We start from the raw sequence: 26863 nt of genomic DNA on the forward strand, positions 1-26863 counted from the left end.
TGTATTGCATGAATAAGTTTTTCAATTTACAGCAACCTTTTACCAATAGAATACTTAAAGCACAAGGGGTAGATGCTGACCAATAGGAGAGCAGGACCTTATGGGGTGACTAGCATCAGGAACCAATGGGAGAGCGGGAGGATGGTGGCGAGTTTACTCAGTTGGCGGCGCGGGAGTTTTAAAATTGTTCTCGGTGGTCAGGCGAATCTCGGGACTTTACAGCAACAACCTTTCGTATCTTGAAAACTTTTCGTATGTAGAGCAGTAAAATTTTTCGCATTGGCTTTCGTAACTTGGATTTTTCGTAAGTTGAGCCTTTCGTATCTCGAGGTACTACTGTATATATATATATCTATATATATATTTAATATATATATTATATATATAGATATATTATAGAGAGAGAGAGAGAAGAGAGAGAGAAGAGGGGGGGGGGGGGGAGAGAACGAGAGAGAGAGAGAGAGAGAGAGAGAGAGAGAGAGAGATAATAACTTTCACTGCTAATGAAACTATAAAAAAAATAGATTTTACTGAAATTACTGTAGGTACATATAAAATCCACTTGTGTTCTCACCTTGATTGCCTGGAAGTTCCAATATTTCTATCAAAGTAAAAACAGCTCGCTACCCGCTATCGAGCCTCAATGGGAAGTGGTCGAATGGATATATTTCGCTAGTATCTATTGATAATAAAATATAATTGAAAAATTACATAGTATTACATATTGTAAAAACCTTTAATTATCATATTAGAAATATTGCATTTATCAGAAAATATTTAAACGAAGATACTCTGAAAACAGCAATTTGTGACCAAATACTTTCGAGACTTGACTACTGCAACGTTATATACTACAGCCTTCCTAACTACCTACTAAGAAAATTGCAAGGAGTACAAAAAAAAAAAAAAGAGCCGCTAGATTAATAAAAGGATTACTTTTTACCGTGACACAATAACCCCGCCATTAATTAAGCTACATTGACTCCCAGTAATAGCAAGAATAGAATACAAAATATTTCTTACAGTCTTTAAAGCACTAAAATATGGGAACCAAAACATCTAAGAAACTGCTCAAGTTTCTTTAGACCTGAAATGAATATTGTGATCGCACATGCATGTGAAGCCTATATTGCTATTTGAACCTAGAACAAATTGTAATTTAGGCGAGAGAGCATTTGAACATTACGCACCAAGACTACAAAATACCGCCAATAGTGAAGATTTTAGACAGGAAGAAAGCAAATTTAAAATAGAGCTAAAGATTCTTCTATTCTGCAAGAGCTACAATACTGATGAGAAAACACTAAAAGACAATTATACAATTATAAAATAGAAGAAGCAACTTATTTAGAAAACGTACAAGGGCCCGCCAGAGAGGGAATCATCAATGTAGAGGGCTGTACTACATAAAATATAACAAGTGAATGAATCAGTAAACATTAAAATGATAGGCCTCCCACAAGAGTCCTTTCCTTTGTGCTTGGGAGGGTGGTCCTATCTGGGCAAAGAAAGAACGGTCAAGTCACCTAGAGTTGCGTTCGGCTTTCTTTTACCCATTGTTGTAGCTCGGGGGAAAAGTCCCGTTATAAGATATCTTGCGCAAACTTAAGCATTGGCTTCCCTGCTAAGGTAAAAAGCAGAAGGAAAAGTCCAATTACTTTAGTATAGTTATAAGTAGCAAACTATATAAACCATAACAAGATTAGGTACTTATAAATGTATACAATTACGTGAAGAAGAGCTCATTAAGCTACAGAAAAAGGAAAGATGGACAAAGCACAGAAATTAGCCAACCTAACCTATTCAGTGATAGAGAAAAGCTGTAACAAAGTACTTATAGGTAAAACATACTGGAAAAATATAGTTCTACCATCAGTCTTATATGGGACCAAGGTAGTTAATTCAACAGATTCAGAAGTAAAAACATTGCAAAGAATGGAGAATGGGGTTTATAGAACAATATTAGGAGCTTGTAGAAGTTGTACAGTAGTAGCCACATTAAGGGGGGCGATGGGAGCATCCTCCATGAAAAGTGGAAAACTAAGTTATGTAAATAATACTATAAATGGACGGAAAGAATTACTGAAGAAAATAATTATAGGTATGCAAGAAAAGGAAAGAAAAACGTGGAAAACAATGGATAAGTACATGCATGAAATTAAAATCAATTTAAGAAAACTGGAAAAATGTCCAAAACTTCTGAAATTAAGGACAAAGCCAGAATCTGGGACTTAGTGAAATGGAAAGAAGACATGGAAAATAAAGTGACCGTAAATATATATATAAAAAGTGGAAAAGTGAAATAAAAGATGAAGAAATTTACGACAACACTTTTGGTTCGATACTTATTTTTTGGAGTATGAACTAACTCATTGCACCTAAATATAATACACCTGTTGTCCTTTTTGTGTAAACACAGAAGAGTATATTTTCCATTTTCTTTTATATTGTTTTGTTTACAGGGAAGAACGTATTAGTTTAACAACCTTATGAAGAACATGAAAATTATATTGTTGGAAAATTGTTATATATACAAAACATAATGAAATAAGAACTGAGATCTTAAACAAGATGTGGAAAAAAGAAAAAAGAATTAAAGAGCTTAACAATTAAAAAGGCATTGCATGCCTCGACCCATAACCATCCAACCAACCAAGTTGTGCGTTAAGATCTGATATAGGGGCTTCTTCCTGCCGCTCAAGAGATATGGAGAATAATTCTATCTGAATCATACACTTGAGAGTGGTGGAAATAGGCTCCTATATGAGATAACCATGGATTAGTAAGAAAACAAGAAAAACCCCTGGATAATGCAAGTAAAAGAATATATGAGAGAACTAAACATAAACTTAGGTAAAATTGAAGCAGTTAAAGGTAAACAGTTAAAAGAAATAATAAACAACTGGGACAGAAAAACATGGCAGAAAGAAATGAATGACAAGACAACATTAAGAATCTACAGAAAATATATAAAGAAAACATATGAGAAGAAATCTGGTATAACAACACCGAAAAAGCAATGCTGATCAATAGAGCCAGACTAGGTACACTAGGATTAAATGATAGAATTAGGATAAAAGGAGAAGATACAACATGTTTGTGCTGTGAGGAAAAAAATGCAAATTTAGAAAATTTCTTACTTTACTTTCCAGCATACAATGAGATTAGAAATATTTATAGTTTTGTGCAGCAGCCATATCAGGAAAATAAAGAGGAATTAATAGCTAATATACTCTTATTTCTAGATCAACTGAGAGAGGGGGGTGGAAAATAGGAGAGAATTTCTAAAAGAACTGTAGTATTACAGAGATAAGAATCACACAGGAGGAATAAAACAAGCAAGGGAGCCGTTTCAAATTATACATCCCGACTACTACTGCTACTACTGTCGACGCCGTTTCTAGCTTTCCACTATTGAAAAGGCGGTACAGCGATTCGTCCGCCTTAAGCTTGTGTCTTCATTACAAGCATCAGCTGCATCACTCGGAATTAAAGCACAAGTTAGTCATGGCTGAGGTACCGACAGCAAGTGAAACAATTGAAGAAGATGCAACAGAGCTTCAGTTCCCTAAAGGTAGGCGAATACCTATTATCACATGGACTAGGCCTTAGTAGGTATACCAACTACTACTACCTACCTAGCCTATACCTAGTAGGTAGTAGGCCTAGGTACTACCTAGTAGCTAGGGTAAAGCACCGCCGTACGGACATTGATCCGTCAAACAGTCACTTTATTCATTTAATTGGTGAAACAACAATGCAATTTAATACCAAAGCATACCATTCAAAAGATTGAAGTTACGTCAACAAAATGAGATAGGGTAACAAACGACTGTACTGGCCAACCTACTGACTACCGCGTTTGTGGTGGCCACCCTCCGAAAAAGTACTTTAACACGTCCTGACACCGTAGATGGTCATCAGTCGCGAGTTGTTGTTGGTGAGAGACGCAGCTAAAGACCTCTGGTAGTTTACAGATTCCCGGGCCAGTATCCTGGGACGCGCGTCACCCAAATCCATCCGCCATGGTAAGTAGGATTAAAAACCGCATGGTACAGGGGTGGACCATGTACGATCAACGCGTACAACCCCCGGGTTGATTACAGTTTAGTTGCCCGGGCCGCGTAATACCATTTTGCCCGGTCTTTAATCACTCCGCCAAAGTAAGTAGGGTAAAACACCACGGCAGGCCAAACAGGCCACCTACAATCAACGCTTGCCACCCTCAGAAAAAGTACATTAGGGTAAATCACCACGGCAGGCCAAAGAGGCCACCTACAATCAACGCTTGCCACCCTCCGAAAAAGTACATTATAACGCGTCCTGACACCGGAGATGGGCATCAGTCGCAACTTCTTGTTGGTGATAAACGGAGCTAAAGACCTCTACTCTCCTTTCGAAGTAAGTATTTTCTCCAAAGTTAGAAATTAAGGCCAAATTTTAAGATTTAAACAGAGGGTACTGAAAAGGGTGGCTACGGCAGTGGAAATCTCACCAAAACGCTTTAGAAATTTTTACTTACAACTAAAAATGTTTCGAAGATTGATGCCATCTCGATGTTTACGGAGTTGCTTGTGTCAACAAACTTTCCATTTCCTGTGATAAATCCGCACACCACTTGTACCCACAGACGCTGAGGCACTTTTCATCACAACAATCGAAACACGGTTTCTCACCAACAAACAAGTTAGGAGTAAACAGCTGTTTTGGTAGAAGATGACGAGAAGCGTGCTCTTAGCTAATTTTTAAATAAATAGTAAAACATCAATATTTTACATATTTATGATGATTAATTTGAAAATATTCGTTATTGAAAAAGTAACTCGACTCTGACTCAAATTTAAGTAATTATTTTTCTGAATTAGAACGTTCTTTTTAAGTTCTGTATTATGACGTCACGACATCTTGACTTTCGTACCTATTGTAAATAATTGCTATACTCAACTGTTGCAGAACAGTTTACCAGTTATTCATGCAGATTGTTATCAGCTATTCATGTTATAATTGTAATGCGCATATATATCTTTATTATATACTTTTTGGATATATGAAGATGTTTTACTGCCGGATTACCGCCGTAGTGTGACGCAATCGTTTTCGGTCCCTGGGCCTCTAATGTCTGTTTTCGCACCATAAGAAATTATGGGGCCGAATTTGCAATGACCAGAAAGTCGTTAAAAGAGGAAAGTTACCATTCAGGGGCATATGTTTTGACTGAGAAAAATACAAATTTATTCAATAGCTAGCTTGTAAAAAATACTTGGTTATAAAAACTTGATTGACAACTAAGCAGCATGTCTACTATGGGTTTCAGAGACAGTGCAAGCACGTTTTTGGGCAATACCTATTTCTGTAACGAACACTCGTAACAGAATGAGATTTTGCTATAGTGCATTACACCCAGTGCCGTAATTTATAAGGGTATCGTGAATCACTAATCGTAAAGAATAACGACACTTGTCCTTGTACCAAGAGACAAAAACTCCATTATGCAGAAATGGATATGAACACGCGTAAAAAGCTCCACCTACCACCCCCCCCATCGCCACCCCTTTCCTTCACTGTTCCCGTGCCTTCCTTTCTCTCTCTCTCTCTCTCTCTCTCTCTCTCTCTGTTGCCATTTGGTTTGTGTTGACCCTCCAAACTGGGTATAAGACTATACACAAAATGTTGAAATTGGTGAAATTAGGCTATGTATTGGAAGTATATATACATAAATATTAAAGCAATTTTATCATTATTGTATTACTATGACAACTAGAATTCATGGAAACAGTTTATAATAATGAAACGGCGTAAGTGTGAAGCCTCCACTAATGTGGCAACGATGATTTGTTCCGATACGTGAATACAAACCCTCGTCCTTTAACAATAGGAAGTAGCTAGCGGCATCTGGCAGCTGAACGGTCGTAAGCTTCGAACAAGGGGAGAACGGTAGTTAACTGCTTGTCCGATCGTCGCGCGCCGCGCGACTGGGAGGTAAACAAATCACTTTTGCTTTCGGCCGCGGGTGTGAAGGACGTGTTCGTCATCGCTCTCTGCCCACTTCATCGTCGTATGCTTTGTTTATATTGTGTTTTCTACTAATAGTTTGGGTTTGACTTGAAAATTTTTGAAACTGTAAGTTTTTTTTACACTGTTTTTCATCTTTCATTACATTAATTATGAACCCCTTGAATTATGTCTCGGTGCCGAGGGCGGGGGCGCTCGCGCCGAGTCATGTATTTGGGCGAAAGGGTGTAATTGAAAAATGTAAGTACTTTTTTCATTATATTTTGCCCTGTGCGTTCGTTACCGAGAGTGTGATTGCGCTCGGCACGAACTTTTAATTTTGTATAATAGAATGCAATGAAAGTGGATTCGCAATTGCAATATTCTTTTCATTTTCTTTTATTGATTGCATGAATTTAATCTGGATCAATTTTCGTTCTTACCCGGGAATTGATCCTTACGATTTTTTATGTGAAATGAAATCGCAAGTGCAGTATTCTGTTTCATTTTCATATATATTTTATGATAGCATCATATTATTGGATCAAGTTTCCGTTCTTACCCGGGAATTGATCTTTTCTCCAAGTTCTATGAAGTGAATCGCAAGGGCAGTATTCTGTTTCAATTTCATATTACTTTTCACTGCTGTGCGGGGGTGGGGGAAGCGAAGGTCTGCCAGGAAGTCGTCGGAAAGCTCTCCCGCGACTCCCTTGGTAGCCGATTCTTCGTCTTCCTTCCTGCCCCCGCTCAGCTTCTTCATTGTATTTGTATTTGGGGTCTTCCTTGCGTTCGGGTGGGGCATGTCTTCCCCCCGTGCGTGAGGGAACCCCTCTTACTAATCTATCTATGTTACCGCAGGTTGCTACATCCGTGGGAGACGGACCTTGGATGTAGATGTAGATCCTCACGAGGTTTGTACTCGTTGTCGGGGGCGAGAGTGCTCCCGCAACGAGCCCTGTGTAACGTGTATGCATTCGTCAGAGGACGCAGTGGGTGCTGTACGAGGACACAAGAAGTCATCGGAAAGTCCAGTGACTCCTTTGGTAACGGACGTCCAGTTGTACTCGGGGTCTTCCGTCCGCTCTGGGTGGGTTTCTCTCCCCCCAGGCGCGAGGAAGCCCCTCTAACTAACCCGACTGTTGCTTCCGCAGGTTTGCCATCAGCGGGGACGACCTGGGACAGGTGTGGGAGTCGCTGGGACTGCAGGGGTTTGATTCAGCGCGGTTGGCGGGGTCGGCAGTGGTCACTCATGATACGGTAACCACTACAACACCACAATCTCGACGACCAGCATAGGAGAGGTCACCGCACCTGGTGTACACCACATGTCATGTCGGTAACACCCACGGCTGCAATCCAGAACCAATTCCTGCCGTGCCAATCAGGACGGTGCCACCGCCACCTGGGTCTTGTATTGCCGACCCCGGACTGCCGCTGCCCAAGAGTACCCCCCTGGACCTGCCGCCAGTGCCGAGGATGACGGTAGCTGCCGACAGGACGCCTGTCTCTCCTGTGGTACCTGCCGTGCCTGCCGTACCTGTTGCTGTCCCAGCCGCTCATTCCCTTTCAGATCAGGTGCCTGCTGCTCATTCACTTTCAGATGTTCCTGCTGTTCCTGGACCTGTTCCTGTTGTTCCTGCTGTTGGTGATGCTGTCACAGTCTCAGGTCTTTCCGGACAGGTGCAGTCGGCCCTGTTGCTTCGGCAACTGCCCCGGCTCCCTCCTCCGGATGGAAGACCTGACGTCTGTCCTGTCGGAGCCTGGCGAAGAAGAAGAAGAGGAAGGAAGAAGGTGTCGTCGGCCGTCTTCGGCGTCGTTCTTCGTTCGTCGGCCGCTGCCTCTCCTTCCCCTTCGACTTCTAAGGCCAAACAGCCGAAGAAGAAGAAGGTTGCCTCCTTCCCCCCTAAGAAGACTCCTTCGGGATCTTCTAAGGGCCCGGCTCGCTCAGGCGAGCTGGGGAGCTCTTCTGCTGGTCCTCCTGTTCCTTCGGGAACGGGGCCCGTCGCTTCTTCTGCAAAGAAGAAGTCGACGGGGACCAGAGGGCACCAGCCTCGGCTGGTGCGTCCCTCACCTGGTGCTAGCGGGTCTGCCGCTAAACCAGGTTCCGTCTCGGCCGCTTCTCGTTCGCGAGAAGCACCGAGTGGACGCTCTTCCAAGAAGACCGTCCAGCCAAAGTTTTGACGCCCGAGCTCGCTCGCCGTCAAGACAGCGGCGCGGCAGCAGAAGACTGGCGAGAGTCGTGCACACGACTCTCGCCAGGCCAGTGGACGCTCTCGCAGCGATCAACTGGCTGCTCGGGCTAACGTGACGGTCGCTGATCAGCCACGGGTTGAGGCGAGGAAGGAGTCCCCGCGGCCGGCCGGTACCAGCCACGGCTGGTACCAGCGACTCGACGCGCCGAGAGGGACGCTGGCCGGTCTCGACGCGATACAGAGCCTAGCAGGTCACCCGTCCGCCGCTCACGATGGGACCGGGCGGAGGCGGTGACCAGCGGCAGCTCGCCTGACGCTAGAGATCGGTCGTAACGTTCTCAGCCGAGCCAATCGCCCCCCCCAGGCGAGCGGTAAGGCTAGGCCTGCTGCTCAACCGTCACCGCGGGTTGACGATCAGCAGCAGCCCTCCACGCACGCTGGTCCTGCCAGCGAGCGATGGGGGGAGCGTCAGGTCTGCCTCTCCCATAATGGGTTGAGGCGAGGAAGGGGTCCCCGCGGCCGTCGGTACCAGCCACGGCTGGTACCAGTGGCTCGACGCGCCGAGAGGACGCTCGCCGGTCTCACCGTGACAGCGAGCCTAGCAGGTCACCTGACGCCGCTCCCATCGGACGGGCGGAGACGGTAACCAGCAACAGCTCGCCTGACGCTAGAGATCAGCGTCGACGTTCTCAGCCAAGCCTCTCGCCTCAGGCGAGCGGCAAGGCTAGGCATGCTGCTCGATCGCCACCGCGGGTTGACGATCAGCAGCAGCCCTCCAAGCACGCGGGTCCTGCCAGCGAGCTAGGGGGGAGCGTCAGGTCTGCCTCTCCTGTACCTTCAACCTCCTCGGGCTACGCCGGAGAGCAAGGTACCTATGAGTGATCGCGAGAGGTGCGCCGCTCGCGACCCCGCTATGACGCCGTATGGACCAGGCACGGTTCTAGGACCGACCAGGACATACGCGCAATTAGCTGGAGGCGACCGTCAGGGGTCTGCCGCTCTTCCTCCTTCTGAAGGAGGAGTATCTAGGGATCTGTTCTTGTTGAGGGACTGGACGGTCCTACTCCGCAAGACGCGGTTACTCCCGAGATACAGAGGAATTTGCAGAAGTCATTAGGCTGATTCGTCAGCATAATGACCCTGCGGAAGGATTGCCGCTCCCACCAGCAGAGCCCACGTCTCTGCTCGAGTCGTTTGGGGTCGCCTGGGGGCCCGAGAGGGAACCAAACCGACGGTGGGTCTGCCGCGATCGGAGCTTGCCGATTCTGTCTCGAACCAGTGTCTCTCGTCTTCCGGACAAGAAGGCTCTCTCAGTTTTCTGCCGTTTCACGATCAAGCTACTTTCCACCTCCTCTACTGCGACAGCGGCGTTTTCTACTGTCTTCGGACACCGTATTTAAATACTCCTTCGGTCCTCCTGAGAGGTTTCGACCTCGACGAGGACTGGAATGAGTCGGAGGACGGTATCGGCTCTCTCCTGTCAGGTGTCGATCAGCCCCACCCAGGACGACGTTCACAGTGGCGGCAGACCCTTACCTACAGTGAGAGTTCGTAACCCTCCGCGGGGAAAACGTTTTTCTCCTGACGATACGTTTTTCCCAGACTCTGAGAGGCCATCGCCGCAAGGCGATGGCTGCTCCTACTCTTCTCCAACTGCTAGTTCCACTGGGAAGGCGAGCGAGTATCCAATTCCTTCCCCATTCCCTCCCTCCTTACGGCTACGAGGGAAAGGGGAAGGATCCTACAGAGATTTCTTTGTAGGATCCCACGTTCGGGACTGCGCTACCGGAGGACCTTCGGTCCTACCTGACGTAAGCCCCGTCGTTGAGGAGGAATCCTGCTCCATTCTCGATTTCTACGGGAATCGAGAGGACCACCAGCCGATATCGTTTGACGAATTCGGTGGGGGTTTCGCAGACTGCTTAGAATTCTACGGAATTTCTAGCGCATTCAGAGTGTTCGAGTTTTTTACGATCTTCAAACACTTACGCGAGACCAGGTCCAAAGTGAGCGAGACGAGAATCCCCGATATGTTACACGATAATCGGGAACCTCGCCTATGCTCGAATTCCTGGAATTTCTAGCATTGTAAAGAAGACTGCTGCTGAAAGGAACTATCTCACAGTAGGCGACCAACCTGGATAGAGAGATCGGACGGGAATATCCAGTTTGGCTTGAACTATCGTCTTAGTATTCTGTTCACCATTGAAGCTTTCCTTCGAGGAAGACTTCTCCTTCACTCTCTTTGATAGAGAACGAAGGCGGTTCGATCTCCAATCCTTATTTGTTTCTTGAAGGAAAGAATTTAGGATGGAGATCGTTGTTCAGAATCCTACAAATATACTACGTATATTAACCCTCGCGACATGATTCTGCTAAGCAGTTGAATTGTCCGAGGGTAGGCGCCTATCCTAGTTATTCTACGGATTGCGACTTAGACGAGAAGTATTCTAATGGAACTGCAACTCGGGGTTGCCTGCAACCTCCCAGGAGTTTTCAGTTTCAATTTTATATACTTATGGTTTTGTCACGACAACACCATTTCAACTTTTATATTTACCGAAATTCGTTTCGCCTAAATATAATTGCCCGAGCATACTTTTTGTTCCGACACGGCTACAAACCTTCGGTCCTTTTACAATAGGAAGAAATACTAGCGGCAGCTGGATAGGTCGTAAGCTTTCGAACAAGGGGTTTCGGTAGTTAACTGCTTGTCCGACAGGCGCGCGCGCGCGACTGGGAGGTAAACAAATCACTTTTGCTTTCGGCCTTCACAGTGGATGGACGTGTGTGTTCGCTCTCTGCCCGCTGCTCGTCGTTTGCTTTCTTGTTTTGTTTGTAATATGAAAGATTGTGAGTACAGTATTCTCTCTTTTCATATTAATTACGCTGAATTCATAATGATGGAATCTCCCGCGCCTCGCTACCCCAAGGAGACTTTGCCCGGGTATCCGAAGGGCGCAAATGTGGGAAATTCAGATCTTTCCCCGAGATAGACCCTCATGTTTTGTGTGCTCGGTGCCGGGGGCGCGAATGCACCCGGGCCGAGCCCTGTGATGTTTGTATGAACTGGTCGGAGGCGCAGTGGACATTGTATGAGGGCAGGAAGAAGCGAAGGCCTGCAAAGGATCGTCGGAAAGCTCTCCCGCGACTCCTTTGGTACGGACACTTCGTCTTCTTTCCTGCCGCCGCCCGCTCAACTTCCACGTCTCGCGCCTTCCCCTTCGGGGGCGGTGTCTAGGTCCTTCTCCTCTCCCGATGTGTCGAGTGTGGAGGAGGGCGCTAGATACCCCGACGTAGAGTTGTACTCTGGGTCTCTATCCGCTCGTCTTCGCGCGAGCGGGTAGAGGATCCTCCTAATCACCCGACTTTTGCCTCCTCAGGTGCGGTTGCCGTGAAGGATGACCTCGACAGGTGTGGGCGTCGTTGGGACTGCAGGGGACGTGCCGAGTGTCCAGGGGCTGCTCTATCATCTCGCTGGCTCCGTGGCGGTTACGCACGCTACGGTCACAACCACCACCACGACCCTGACAACACCTGGCTACGCGCACCTCCTCACCTGGTGTACACCAGCACGCGGTCTCTGTGACACCCACAACACATCGTGCAGGGGCCAGTCGCCGTAACTCGGGGGAGTGTGATGCCGCCACCGGGTTTGGGTTTGCCGTGTTTGCCACGACCGGACTTCATGTGCCCGAAGAGCTCGCCCCTGGACCTCCCCCAGGTGCCGATGATGTCTGTGCCGCTGGTTAGACCATCTGTACCGTCCACACAGCCTGCCGTACCTGCCGTGACCACCGCTGCTGTTCCTGTTCCTGCTCCTGCCGTCTCGACTGCCGTTCCTGTGATGCTCGCACCTGCTGATGTTGTCCCTGTTCCTGGCGCCGCTGCTCCGATGCTGGTCTGTTCGGACAGGTACGTCCGGGCCCTGTTGCTTCGGCAAACAGCAGCCCCGCTCCGTCCTGGATGACAGATCTGACGTCGGTCCTGAGGAGGTTGACGAAGAAGAAGAAGAAGAGGAGGAAGGTGTCGTCGTCGTCTTCATCGTCTTCTTCGTCGTCGTCGTCGTCTGCCGCCTCTTCCCCTTCTTCTTCTAAGGCTCCCCCGCCTAAGAAGAAGAAGGTCGCCTCCCCCCCCCTAAGAAGTCTCCTTCGGGAGCTTCTAAGGGCCCGTCTCGCTCTGGTGAGACGGGGGGTTCTTCCGCTGGTCGCCCTGCTCTCCTTCGGGAGCAGGACCCGTCTCTTCTCCCGCAAGGAAGAAGACTACGGGGGCCAGAGGGGTGGGCCGGCTAACACCGGCACTTCCTCACCTGCTGTTAGTGGTTCGGCCACGGCAGCAGGATCCGTCCTCGGCCGCTCGTTCGAGAGTACCGAGTGTACGGTCGCCTACCAGCGACCGTGCAGCCAGGAACCAGACCTCTGAGTCCGCTCAGCGTCAGGTTCACGGCACGGAGCGGAAGACTGGTGACAGCCGCTCACCGCGACTCTCACCAGACCAGCTCTCCGCTCTCACGGCGAGCGGCTGGCTACCCGGAGGCGGACGTGACGGTCCACGACCGGCCACGGGCTGAGGCTGGGAAGAGGTCCCCCCCGTTCGCCGGCACCAGCCACGGCTGGTACCAGCGAACTGACGCACCAGTGATGAATATGCACCGGTCTCACCGTGACAGTGGAGCTCGCCGGTCGCCTGACCGTCGCTCTCACAGAGAGCGATCGGGTACGGCGACCAGCACCAGCTCCTCTGACACACGAGACCGGGGCCGCTGTTCTCGGTCCAGCCGTTCTCCACAGCGAGACGGCTCGACTAGGTCTGCAGCTCGATCGCCACCGCGGGTTGGCGATCGCCTGCAGTCCTCCAAGCCCGCTGGTTCTGCCAGTGAGCGAGGAGAGAGCGTCAGGTCTGCCTCTCCCATACCTTCAACCTCCTCGGGTTACACCGGGGAGGGGCGAGGTATTGAGGAGTGATCGTGAGGGTGCGCCCCTCAGGATCCGCCAGTCGTCGTACGTACCAGGCTCGGTTCTCGGACCAGCAGGTCGTACGCACAGGTGGTTGGAGGAGACCCCAGAGGGGGCTGTCGCTGCTCCTCTCCTTGAGGGAGGAGGGTCTCGGGAGGTACTCCTGTTTCGAGGGACTGGACGGTCCGACTCCACAGGATGCTATCACACCCGAGATCCAGAGGAATTTGGCCGAGGTTATTGCGCTGATTCGTCAGCACAACGACCTCGGGGAAGGATCGCCGCTCCCACCATCCGAGCCCACGTCCCGGCTCGAGTCGTTCTGGGGCCCGCCCCAAGAGGGAACCCAGACCGACGGTGGGTTTGCCGCGTTCCGAGCTTGCGGACTCAGTGCTGGACCAGGTTGAATCGCTTGTCTCCGGACAAGACGGTTCGCTCAAGTCTGGCATGTCGAGCAAGCTGCTTCCACCTCCCTCTGCTACGACAGCGGCGGTTTTACGTGCCATCTGAAAGAAGACCCGATGCCGCCCAAACAGGTGACCCGGAGTTAGCTAGGCTGACTCCGGGTGTGTCTCTGCAACAGCTCCTGTCCGAGAACCTGTGGTTCTCGCAGCAAGAGGCACTCGGCCTGGAATCTACCGCCATGGCAGCTTTCCAGGCCGTCTCCGGCTAGATCTGTGGTCCCTCACAGTATCTAAGGTCGCAGCCAACTCCGCCGGGGTTTAATTTTCTCCCCGAAGAGGACTCGGCCTTCAGGAGACTTTGCCAGTCTGGGGGAAGAGCCATCTCCTTCCTTGCCCCACCAGACGGTGAACCTGTGGGCCAACCTGGTTCTCCGACGAAGGGACGCTGTCCTTACTCGGGTTTCCAGGGCGGCCGGGCGTGAGGCGGCGTTGGGGCTTCGAAACGGACCTCTACGGAGTTCCACGTCTCTCTTCCCAGGAGAGATGGTGGACGCTGCGGTTGGACAGACGGCGCACTGAAGACAGTGACCGTCTGGTTCACCAGGCAGTCTCGAAGGCTCTGGGCAGCCTCGGACTGCGGCCAAGTCTAAGAGCTCGGCTAGCGCTTCCTCGGCTGCTAAGACGGTTGCTGCGTCGAAGCCCCGAGGAATGACTCTGTCTTCTTCAACTTCTGGCAAGGGGGGGCCGTAACCAGCCCTCCTCCCAGCCCTCCTCATCCCGTGGAGGCGCTGGGAAGAAGTCGAAGAAAGGGGGAAACGCTAGGGACGGCGTTCCCCCTCACCTGCTGCCGGAAGTGGGGGGGTGCCTGCCGGCCAGCCATTGGGCAACTTGGCAGCGCTACGGCCGAGACCTGGATTGTAGATGTCCTTCGGGAGGGATATCTATTACCCTCTTCGAATCTCGGCCACCCCTCACCTCCAACCCGGTCCAACAGCAGTCGTACGTCCCCGGGTCACCGAAGGACGTAGCACTCAGACAGGAGATCAAGACCATGCTGAGCAAGAGAGCTGTAGAGATCGTCACGGATCAGTCACCGGGCTCTTTTACAGTCGACTCTTCCTGGTGGAAAAGTCTACGGGAGCTGGCGCCCGGTGATAGATCTCTCTCCCCTGAACCGGTTTGTTCGCCAGACCCGGTTCACGATGGAGACGGCACGCTCAGTGCTCGACTCCATCAGGGAGAACGATTTCATGCTTTCAGTGGACTTGAAGGATGCGTATTTCCAAATACCCATTCATCAGTCCTCCAGAAAGTACCTCCGCTTCATCCTCGACGGGACGGGGTACCAGTTCAGGGCACTGTGCTTCGGTCTCTCAACCGCCCACAGGTGTTCACGGCGAGTGTTCACTCTGGTGTCTGCTTGGGCCCATTCGCACGGGATACGTCTGATGAGGTATCTCGACGATTGGTTAGTCCTGGCGAGCTCCCGCTCGCAGTTGCTACAGGACAGGATCGACTGCTCGAGTTCTGTCGCGATCTGGGGATCGTTGTGAACTTCGAGAAGTCCGATCTCGAGCCCAAGCAGAGGATGAAGTACCTGGGTATGCTGATCGACACGGTAGCAGGGCGAGTCTTCCCCGCGGACTCGCGGATCAGCAGATTCAGAGAGGCAGCCAACCAGTTCCTGTCCTCGGCAGGAACAGGTAGCTCAGACGATGGCAAGTCCGTGATCGGACACCTGTCGTCACTCAGAAGTTAGTCCCTCACGGGCGTCTTCACCTGCGGTCTCTTCAATGGAGACTAAAGGAGAGTTGGTCACAGGCGACGGATCCCCCAAGCTTTCCAGTGTCACTGACACAGGAGGTGAGGCATGTACCTAGCCTGGTGGCTCGACGACAGGAACCTCTTAAGAGGAGTGCCTCTGCGCACTCCCCGCCCCCGGACATGCAGCTGTTCTCAGACGCATCGACCGAGGGATGGGGCGCACACCTGGAGGAGTTGCTGACTTCAGGAGTGTGGGACGAGAACGACAAGCACCTTCACATCAATGTACTGGAACTCAAGGCAGCTTGTTCCTCGCTCTCCAAGAGTTTCAGGACCGCTTGATGGGACACTCAGTGGTGTTGATGTGCGACAACACCACGGTGGTGGCTTACGTCAACAAACAGGGGGGCCTAGTGTCTCTCCCGTTGTACCAGTTGACACGGCAGGTGCACGAGTGGGCTCAGGCACACTCAATAGAGCTGTCGGCACGCTACATTCCAGGGAAGAGGAATGTAGTAGCAGACACGCTCAGAGCCGTCGGGATCAGGTGATAGGGACCGAATGGTCTCTACACCAGGACGTGGCGGAAAGGCTCTTCGACCTGTTTGGGGGCGACCAGTCCGTGGATCTGTTCGCCACCCCCGGCACACAGAAGCTCCAGGTGTTCTTCTCGGCCGTGCCGGACCCATGGGCAGCTGCAGAGGACGCTCTTCAACACCCGTGGGACAACCTCTTCGTCTATGCCTTTCCCCCGTTCAGCCTGATTCGAAGGTGATCAGTCGAGCGCTGGTCACCCCGAATCTCAGGATGATCCTGGTGGCTCCCAAATGGCCACAGGCCATTTGGTATCCGGTACCTGCTGGCTCTTCTCGCAGAGAACCGAGAGAGATTCCCCCTTGGCACAACCTTCTCGCCCAGCCACACGTCGAGCGGTACCACCGAGCATCCAGTCCCTACGTCTTCACGGCTGGCTGTTATCCACCATCTCTTGCGAACGAGAGGCTTTTCTCGTAGCGCAGCAACAGAGATGGCTGGAAACGTCCGTCAGTCCTCTGCAACTGTGTACCAGGGAAGTGGGGCCGTCTTCTGTGGTTGGTGTCGTAGACGGGGTCTATCTCCTCTCAGAGCCACTCTTCAGCAGGTAGCGGATTTCCTCGTTTTTCTTCGCCGAGAGAAGCTCCTATCAGTCCCCACAGTGAAAGGATACAGAGCCGCCTTGGCGCTCGTCCTGAAACTGAGAGGGGGTTGGACATCTCGAACTCGTTCGAGATCTCCTTGCTGATGAGGAGCTTCGAGAGGTCTTGCCCACCCAGGGAACTCAGGCCCCCCTGCGTGGGACGTGACTCTCGTCCTTAGGAGTCTGACTCGAACACCGTTCGAGCCACTCCGAGAGTTCGTCAGACAGGGAGCTGACCCTCAAGACCCTCGTCTTGCTGGCCCTGGCATCGGCGAAGAGAGTAGGGGAACTTCATGGTCTTTCCTATGATGTACGACACTCCAGGGGATGGGGATCCGTGACGCTCGATTTCGTCCCGAACTTCGTTGCGAAGACTCAGAAACCGTCAGTCCCTGATGACAGGTTCGAGTCATTCACGATTCCCTCCCTATTGGACTTCACCGATAATGATGCGGATGAGATGCTGCTTTGTCCTGTGAGGGCGCTACGGCGCTATCTGAAGAGAACTCGTCACCTCAGGCCTGAGTGTCGACGCCTCTTCGTTAGCACCGGGGTCACCAAGAAAGAAGTATCCAAGAACACTCTTTCATTCTGGCTGCGTGAGGTCATCAGGAGGGCGTATGAGGCTGATGGTAGTGACGACATCCGTACGTCCCGTCCGAGAGCTCACGAAGTCAGAAGTATTGGGCCCTCGTTGGCGTTTTCGCAAGAACTTCTCCGTGGCGCAGGTCCTGAAGGCAGGGGTCTGGTCTAACCAGACGACCTTTACGTCCTTCTACCTTCGGGATATTGCCCACAGGTCCTTGGATACCTTTTCCTTGGGACCCGTGGTGGCTGCTCAACAAGTTGTGTAGCTAACCCAGACCCTCGCAGGCTGAACAGCATCGAGTCCTGGTGTGACTGTGTGGATGGATGTGAGTGAGTGAGTGACTGGCTCTCTCTTCCCATCTTTTCCTTCCCCTCTACCTGTGGGAGAGGGCCCATGGTCGTCACTACGCTGGATGAGGACGAGATCAGGTGAGCTATATGACAGAGCCCCATCCTATCCCTTTCACTAGGGATAGGAGCAGAATATCCACCACTTCCTTCTGCAAGGGGGGGAAGTGGATGCCTACAAGAGTCAACCCATGACTTTATATTTGCTCCTGTACAGGAACAAGTTCTTGCATTGCTGGTACTAAGAGATGCGCATGCCCCTCTCTTAGTACTCGGTCCAGAGGTCTGACCATTGATCCTGCGGTGCACACCCCGATCAATCGGACAGAGGCTTGGATCCCTCCCTCGCTCTTACGACCAGGGAAGCTTCCAAGGTAGGGCGAACACCAGTCTGTTCACAAAAGACTCAGATTCCACCCACCAAGAAGTGAGTCTTCCTATTGTAAAAGGACCGAAGGTTTGTATGCCGTGTCGGAACAAATGACAATTTGTCTAAAATTGCATTTTTCCTAACTATACAAACCTGAGGTCCTTTTACACATAGCCCCACCTCATGCCACCCCTCACTCTGCAGTTTTTTGCTTGGGGCCAAAGCAAAAGTGATTTGTTTACCTCCCAGTCGCGCGCGCGCGCCTGTCGGACAAGCAGTTAACTACCGAAACCCTTGTTCGAAAGCTTACGACCTATCCAGCTGCCGCTAGTATCTTCCTATTGTAAAAGGACCTCAGGTTTGTATAGTTAGGAAAAATGCAATTTTAGACAAATTGTCATTTTAATGCTCGGTAGTTCTAGCCGAACGCATTCCTTCGTGGAATAATGGATTACCTGGCAACTCAGGATGACGAGTCAGCAGGCTCAACCACTGCATCAGCTGGGCCTCCGAGATTCACGGTCATGTATGTCTCTCTCTCCCCTGCTTGATTGACTACCGAACCGTATCTCTGCCTAACAATCATGGACTTAGGTCTCTGATTAACGGGGATTCTCGCAATAATGAAGGACCATCTACTGCGGTGACGCTAGATTCCATCGCCTTCGACATTGCGAGAATTTTCAACAGAGATATCTCTTGACTCTTTCATCTTTCTGTTTACCGCACGGTAACAGAAGTCTGTACAAGTCTCCCGCTGCATCGCACTGCGATAAAATGCGAATGATTTTGCAGACATCTGAGTTTGTCTTCAAAATATCTCGTATTCGTAGGTGTACAATTGTTCATTGTTCAACCCGAATTACAAGATGTGTCAGAAGACATCGCCTATTCTCCGACCGGACAGCTCTACCTCCTCAAATGTTCAGCCCATGAGAAGCAGTTCTTCAGGCGGCTTTCACCTGTGTTTTCATTACCGAAGAACGCCCCGCCTTTCATTGCAACTACGACTTCTCACCGACAGCAATGAAATAGCGGTTAGCGTTTTCAGTCATTTGTAAGCACAGGTTATGAATCTTGAGATCCTTCTCTCGATTACATGTGAAGACGTAGGTTGCATTCAATATCTACCTTCGTCTTCAACGGTACATGAGTTGTTTCTCCCTTAGCTGAGATTCAACAAACATGAGATGTTTTACCTTCAGGGGACCTCGGTCTACTAGAAGGCAATTGACTTTCGCCTGTTTGGGTACATGCCTTAAGAGAATCATCACCTCGCTGTCCGGCATTGGTGACAAACAAATACATCATTTGTTTGGTCTCTCTCGGCATAACCCTTTAAAGGCGAAGGTCCACGTGACTTACTCGGATGCTTTGACAACTTGCTCCTACCGAACGCAGTCAGGCGGTCGGCAGCTGTCAGAGCGCCCGAGTCAGTTACGAATTACGCTGTTGACTTAGTTCGGTTGTTACACAGCAACCATTACTTTCGTTTTATAGCTTGTCACAGTACCCATACCATTGACACCCACCATGGAGTGTCGGTGTCCTATCCACTACCGAGAACTTCGCTGCATGGGGATAGGAGGAGCGAGAGACTTCGTTGCTAACGGACATGACCAGTATGGGTACTGGACATCACCGAAGTAGAGAAGAGGGATAGGTCATGCGACTATTTCCTTCTTTTCCTCTGAGGAACTGCATGACTTCTCCTGCGAAGTCAGGCACCCAGGGGATGGGGATCCGTGACGCTCGATTTCGTACCGAACTTCGTAGCGAAGACTCAGAACCCTTCGTCCCTGACGATTGGTTCGAGTCGTTCACAATCCCCTCCCTAATGGACTTCACCGCCTTCGATGCGAAGGAGATGCTGCCTTGTCCACAAGAACTTCTTCTCCTTGGCGCAGTACTGAAGGCAGGGGTCTGGTCCAACCAGACCACATGCCCTTCCTTCTACCTTCGGGATATTGCCCACAGGTCCTTGGATCTTTTTCCTTGGGACCCGTGGTGGTTGCTCAACACGTTGTGTAGCGAACCCAGACCCTCGCAGGCTGAACAGCATCGAGTCCTGGTGTGACCGTAAGAATGGATGGTGAATGAGAGTGTGACTGGCTCCTCTTCCCATCTTTTTCTTCCCCTCTACCTGTGGTTAGAGGGACACGGTCGTCACCCTGCTGGATAAGGACAAGATGCAGGTGAGCTACTTAACAGAGCCCCATCCTATCCCTTTCACTAGGGATAGGAGCGTATATCCACCACTTCCTCCAACAAGGGGGAGGAAGTGGATGCCAGCTTGAGACAACCCATACTTTATGTTGCCTCTTGCAAACAGGAACAAGTTCTTGCTTGCTGGTACGAAGAGATACGCTTGCCTCTCTCTTAGTACTCGGCCCAGAGGTCTGACCATTGATCCTGCGGTGCACACCCCCGATCAATCGGACAGAGGCTTGGATCCCTCCCTCGCTCTTATGACCAGGGAGGCATTCCAGGGATGGACGAACACCAGCTGTTCATCAAAGACTCAGATTCCTCCCACCAAGAAGTGAGTCTTCCTATTGTTAAAGGACCGAGGGTTTGTATTACGTATCGGAACAAATGACAATTTGTCGAAAATTGCATTTTTCCTAACTATACAAACCTGAGGTCCTTTACATATAGTCCCTCCTCATGCCACCCCTCACTCTGCGTATTTTGCATGGGCCAAAAGCAAAAGTGATTTGTTTACCTCCCAGTCGCGCGGCGCGCGACGATCGGACAAGCAGTTAACTACCGTTCTCCCCTTGTTCGAAGCTTACGACCGTTCCAGCTGCCGCTAGCTACTTCCTATTGTTAAAGGACCTCAGGTTTGTATAGTTAGGAAAAATGCAATTTTCGACAAATTGTCATTTTGCCATTCTTAGCATGCAAACATTAAAGGTTACATTTATTTCTGGCATACGGTTATTAAAGAAATTCAAAATACTAATATAGACTGAAATCAATGAAAAGTGCAAGCAAAAACAAAAAAGCAAAAAAAAAAAAAAAAAATTATATAATTCAGTTTATCCAGTTAGTCGTTCCTCTATGCACTACCGGTCATCGTTCCACATGGTCACAGCAGATGTACAACGTTAGAAAACATTTGATTGTATCTACTTTAGAAATATCTGTAATTTTCGGGGTAATTTGGTTGCAAAAAAGGGATAATATACATGAATTAAATCAAAATGTTTAAATAACAAAGTAAATTTAAACTAAATAACGAGTAAAGTAAACAATTTAGGGAATAAAACTTTGCAGTTTCGTCGTCTGCTGTTCGTAACTGTGTTTGTGGCGCGCGCTCTTAAGAACCAGCAACAGTAACGGGTTTAAAGTGCAATGTGGAGTGAACTGAGACCAAAATGTGTATAATAACAATCAAATAAGCACTGTGGAGTTTCAGTTGTGATGGCAGTAAGGATAAAAACCGCCGATTACAAGGTAAGAATGAATTCAGTTCAAACAATAACCCCGGGTAATAACAGTTCATACTTTCACTAAATATAGGCAACAAAATGGGGGTTGTTTTATTGTGCTGACTAACTCAATCTTGAGTAAGATCAATAAACGTTACATAGATACGCTAACATTGTTCAAATGATTGCTGGGGAAGGCTGGGGAAAGATGTGGCCAGTCATGATGAGAACCTTCCATGCAAAACTTAGCCGCCATATTTGGATTTCAAAACTGCCTTGAAAACATATTTTACCGAAGAGCTCACATGCTTATTTTAGTTCGTATGGGACTTTCATATATCACATTATGTTGACGAAACTTCAGTCTTTTAAATGGTATGCTGAGAGTTGCAATTGTATTCTTGTTTCACCAATTAAATATCGAGTGAATAAGACCCGTCCACCGTGATGAGGGTTGGCCTGCCGTGGTGTTTTACCCTAAGTATTTTCTCCAAAGTTAGAAATTAAGGCCAAATTTTAAGATTTAAACAGAGGGTAGTGAAAATGGTGGCTACGGCAGTGGAAATCTCACCAAAACGCTTTAGAAATTTTTACTTACAACTAAAAATGTTTCGAAGATTGACGCCATCTTGATGTTTACGGAGTCGCTTGTGTCAACAAACTTCCCATTTCCTGTGCTAAATCTGCACACCACTTGTACCCATAGACGCTGGGGCACTTTCATCACAACAATCGTAAACCCAACCTCTTACCAGCACTTATTCAAGGGGACTACGGCATTCTTTGCGGCGTTTTGCGCTCTTCAATTGTTTATCAGTGTTGTCAATTGGTATGTGTTTACCCTCCAAACTAGGTATAAGACTTACACAAAACCGGGGAAATAAGTGAAATTAGCGTATCTATTTGTATTATATATACGTACATATTACAGCAATTTTATCATTACTGCATTACTATGACAACTAGAATTCATCGAAACAGTTTGTAAATGCATCGGCGTATGTGTGACGCTCCACTAGATTGGCAACGTGAGTCATCCTTTTCCTCACGTCGTCTGCTCGTAAGTACATCCGAAACATTTTGTAATTTTTGGGGGTTAATTTGGTTGCAAAAAAGGGATAATAGACATGAATTAAATAAACATTTTGAAGTAAAATTAAACTAAATATTGAGTAAAGTAAACAATTAAGGGAATAAAGCTTTGCATCTCATAATCAGTGTTGTCGTCTGCTGCTCGTAACTGTGTTTGCGGAGTGAGTGCTTAGGAACCAGGAACCACAGCGTGGTTCAAGTGCACTGTGGAGTGAATTAAGACCAAAATGTGTATAATTACAATCAAATAAGCACTGTGGAGTTTCAGTTGTGATGGCAGTAAGGATAAAAACCACCGATTACAAGGTAAGAATGAATTCAGTTCCAACCACCACCCGGGAATAACAAGTTTCATACTTTCACTAATATAGGCAACAAAATGTTGTTTTATTGTGCTGGATTCTTACAACTGCAATCTTGAGTAAGATCCAATAAACGTTTACATATCTTACGCCTTAAACATTGTTCAAATGTAGTGCTGGGAAGGCTGGGGAAAGGATGGTGGCCCCCAGTCACTGAGTGAGAACGCCTTCCATGCAAAACGTAGCCCCGCCAAAATGGATTTCAAAACTGCTTTTGGAAAACATATTTTACGAAGAGATCACAATGCTTATTTTAGTTGAGGTAAAATGGGGCTTTCCATATAATCACCATTATTGTTGACGAAACTTCAGTTCTTTTAAAATGGTATGGCTTAGAGTTTGCAATTTGTATTCTTGTTTCAACCAAATGTTAAATATCGAGTGAATAAGACCCGTACCACCGTGGATTGAGGGTTGGCCTGGCCGTGGTGTTCTAACCCTAGTAACGCGTCCTGACACCAGGAGATGGCATCAGTCGCGACTTGTTTGTTTGGTGAGAAACGGAGCTAAAGACCTCTACTAAAAGAACCTCCAAGTTTAGAATTAAAAAGGCCAAATTTTAAGATTTAAACAGGAGGGGTTACTGAAAAATGGTTGGCCACGGCCGAGTGGAAATCTCACCAAAATGCGTTTAGAAATTTTTACTTACAACCTAAAAATGTTTTTTCCGAAGATTGACGCCATCTCGATGGTTTTTACGGAGTCGCTTGTGTCCAACTAACCTTTCCCATTTTCCTGTGATAATCGGCATATACCACTTGCTACCCACAGACGCTGGGGCACTTTTCATCACAAACCAATCGAAACAAACCGGTTTCTCAACCAACAAACCAAGTTATGGAGTAAACAACTTGCTTTAGTAGCAGATGACGAGAGCGTGCTCGTTTAGCGAATTTTTTAAATAGATAGTAAAACAGCAAATATTTTACAATATTTATGGATGAATTAATTTGAAAATATTCGTTATTGAAAAAGGTAACATAGACTCTTGACCTCCAATTTAAGTAATTATTTTTCGGAACTTAGTAAACGTTCTTGTTTTAAAGGTTTGTATTATGATGTCAAAGACATCTTGACTTTCGTACCTATTGTAAATAATTGCTATAACTCAAACTGTGTTTGCAGAACAGTTTACCAGGTTATTCATGCAGTATTGGTTATCAGCTTATTCATGTAATTGTTATAATACTTAATGCGCATATATAATCTTTATTATTTTACTTTTTTGGATATATGAAGAATGTTTTACACTGTTTAACTGCCGGATTATCGCTGGTAGTGTGACGCAAATTCGTTTTTCCACCGGTCCCTGGGAGGCCTTAATTGGTCCTGTTTTTTTCGCACCCATAAGAAATTTATGGGGCCGAATTTGCAACGACCAGAAAGTCGTTAAAAAGAGGAAAAGTTTAGCATTGAGGGGCAAGATGTTTTTGACTGAGAAAAATACAAATTATTCAAATAGCTAGCTTGTAAAAATACTTGGTTATCAAAAACTTGATTGACAACTAAGGCAGCATGTCTACTATGGGTTTCAGATATTGACAGTGCAAGCAACCGTTTTGGGCAATAACCTTATTTCTCGGTAACGAACACTCGTAAACAACAAACGAGAATTTTTGCTAGAGTGCATTACACCCAGTGCCGTAATTTATTATAAGGGTATCGTGAATCCACTAATCGTAAAAGAATAACGACAAACTTGTCATTAGATACCAACCAAGAACAAAAACTCCATTATGGCCAGAAATGGATACGAAACAACGCGTATAAAGCTCCACCCTACCCTCCCACCCCCCCCCCCCTCCCCCCCACCGGCCACTCCTTTTCTTTTTCGTTCCTATCCTTCCGCCTTCCTTTCTCTCCTCCTATCTCTCTCCTCTCTCTCTCTCTCTCTTCTCTCTCTGTTGGCCATTCGGTAGAACCCTCCAAACTAGGATATAAGACTATACACAAAAACGTTGAAATTTGGCTGAAATTAGGCTATGTTTATTGGAAGTACATATACATAAATAAAAGTTGAAAGCAATTTAATTTTTCATTATTGCATTCACTAGACAACTAGAATTCATGGAAAAAAAACCGTTTGATAATAAATGGAACGGCGGTATGTTTTTGTGAAGCCTTCCAACTAATGTGGCAAACCGATGATTTTGCCATTCTTAGCTGGAAACAAAATTAAAGGTTACATTATTTTTTATGGCATAACAATTGATCAAAGAAATTCAAAATACTTAATATAGACTGAAATCAAATGGAAAAGTGCATAGCAAAAACAAAAAAAGCAAAAACAAAAAAAAAAAAAAAAAAAAACGTAATATATAATTCACGTTTTCCGTAGTCGTTCCTCTAATGCACTTTTCCATAGTCCCGTTCCTTACCCTACTGGTTTTCGGCAGGCCAGTATGTACAAAAACGTTAGAAACATTTGATTGTATCGATTTTCTTTGAAATATCTGTAAATTTTTTCGGATAATTTTGGGTTTTTGCAAAAAAGGAAAGAATATACATGAATTAAATTAAAATTTTTAAAGTAAAGTAAATTTAAACTTAAATAACGGAGTAAAGTCAAACAATTTAGGGAATAAAAACCTTTTTTTTTTGTTTTTTTAGGCAGTTTCCGTCGTCTGTCGTAGTCTGACTAATCGTAACTGTGTTTGTTGGCGCGCAGCGCTTTTTTTTTTTTAGAAAACCTAGGAACAAAAGCAACCTGGTTTTAAAGTGCCAATGTGGGAGTGAACTGAGACCAAACCAAAATGTGTATAATAACAATCAAATAAGCACTGTGGGAGTTTTCAGTTGTGATGGCAAGTTAAGGAATAAAAAAAACCAAAAACCCCGTTACAAAAGGTAAGAACTGAATTCAGTTCCAAACCATAACCCCGGGAATAAACAGTGTTTTCATACTTTCACTAATATAGGGCAACAATAAAATGTTGTTTTATTGTGGCTGATTTACAATCTGCAATCTTGAAGTAAGATCAATAAACGTTAAACAATATATGCTAACATTGTTCAAATGAGTGCTGGGAAGGCTGGGAAAGGATGGGTGGGCCGGTCAACTGATTGAGAACCTTCCATGCAAAACGTAGCCGCCATATTGGATTTCAAAAACTCGCCTTGAAAAACAATCATTTTTACGAAGAGCCTCACACTATGCTTATTTTAGTTCGTAATGGGGCTTTCATATATCACATTATGTTGACAAAAACTTCTATCTTTTAAATGGTATGATTAGAGTTGCCAAGTGTATTCTTGTTTCACCAAATTTAAAAGAATACGAGTGAAAAAGATCCCACTTCCACCGTGATGAGGTTGGCCTTCCGTGGGTTTTTACTTTTACCCTAGTTCCTTCCGCAGACGTCCCCCCCCGCAGCCCATACCCGTTGGTATTAGTCCCTTGCCCCAACTAATCTTTAGAGCTCCACTTTATTTTACGTTTATTCGATTATTTTTAAATTATTCATAAATTTTTACCCTTGCCCAAACAAATCCTTTAGGAGCTTCACTTTTGGTTTTTACAAAATTTTTGTTTTTTTTTTTAAAAATTTTTTTCCCCCCGATTAATTTTTACCCCTTGCTCAAAATAACAATGTGTAGGAGGCTCCACCTTTTTTTGTTTTTTTTTACATTAATCCTAAATTTTTTAAGCCTTGCCCACCTAATCTGTAGGAGGAATACATTTTTATTTTTTTTTTTACATCTTCCTTTGATATTTTTTAATCCTTGGCCAAACCCTAATCTGTAGGACCCTTTATTTTTTTAACTTTCCTTCGATATTTATGTTATTTCCGTCTACTTGGCCCCTTAATCCGTTCTGCCAAGATAACCTAGTACCTGAGGAAACGGGACCTTGCCCAACCCTGCCGCCCGAACCCTTGCGCCTTCAGTCTGTTCCTGCTTATCAGCTTGTACACTTGCTACGATCATAATTTACCATGTCCTTCTTCTGCCGATAATTTTTTCGTGTCCCTCACACGTGGGATTGTTTTGCTGCCAGCCGTTCACCCGTCACTCTGGAAGAACATCTTACATGTTTTGTGTCGCGATGAACGATCGCCTCATTAATTTAATTTAATGAAAAACAGGCCTACTGGGTGATTTTAGTGCGGCTTGCGTAAAGGACTGTAATGAAAGGCAAACCGTCGTACTTTTGAAAAAAGGGGAAAGTTTTCAGTCATCTCGGGAA

The 26863-nt window shown here is 47.2% G+C and overlaps 1 protein-coding gene across 1 annotated transcript in view; it reads left to right on the top strand.

The window, feature by feature from the left end:
- Positions 1 to 3360: 3360 nt before the first annotated feature.
- The window catches only part of LOC135217935 (DNA-directed RNA polymerase II subunit RPB4-like), a 139353-nt gene continuing 115850 nt past the window's right edge, over positions 3361 to 26863 (top strand). The window contains exon 1 of the mRNA XM_064254036.1: positions 3361 to 3574. Coding sequence (XP_064110106.1) covers positions 3508 to 3574 — 67 coding nt within the window. The 5' untranslated portion in view covers positions 3361 to 3507. The remainder of the gene's footprint in view (positions 3575 to 26863) is intronic.

This window comes from Macrobrachium nipponense, chromosome 9 (genome assembly GCF_015104395.2).
Source record: "Macrobrachium nipponense isolate FS-2020 chromosome 9, ASM1510439v2, whole genome shotgun sequence".
Classification (NCBI taxonomy): Eukaryota; Metazoa; Arthropoda; class Malacostraca; order Decapoda; family Palaemonidae; genus Macrobrachium; species Macrobrachium nipponense.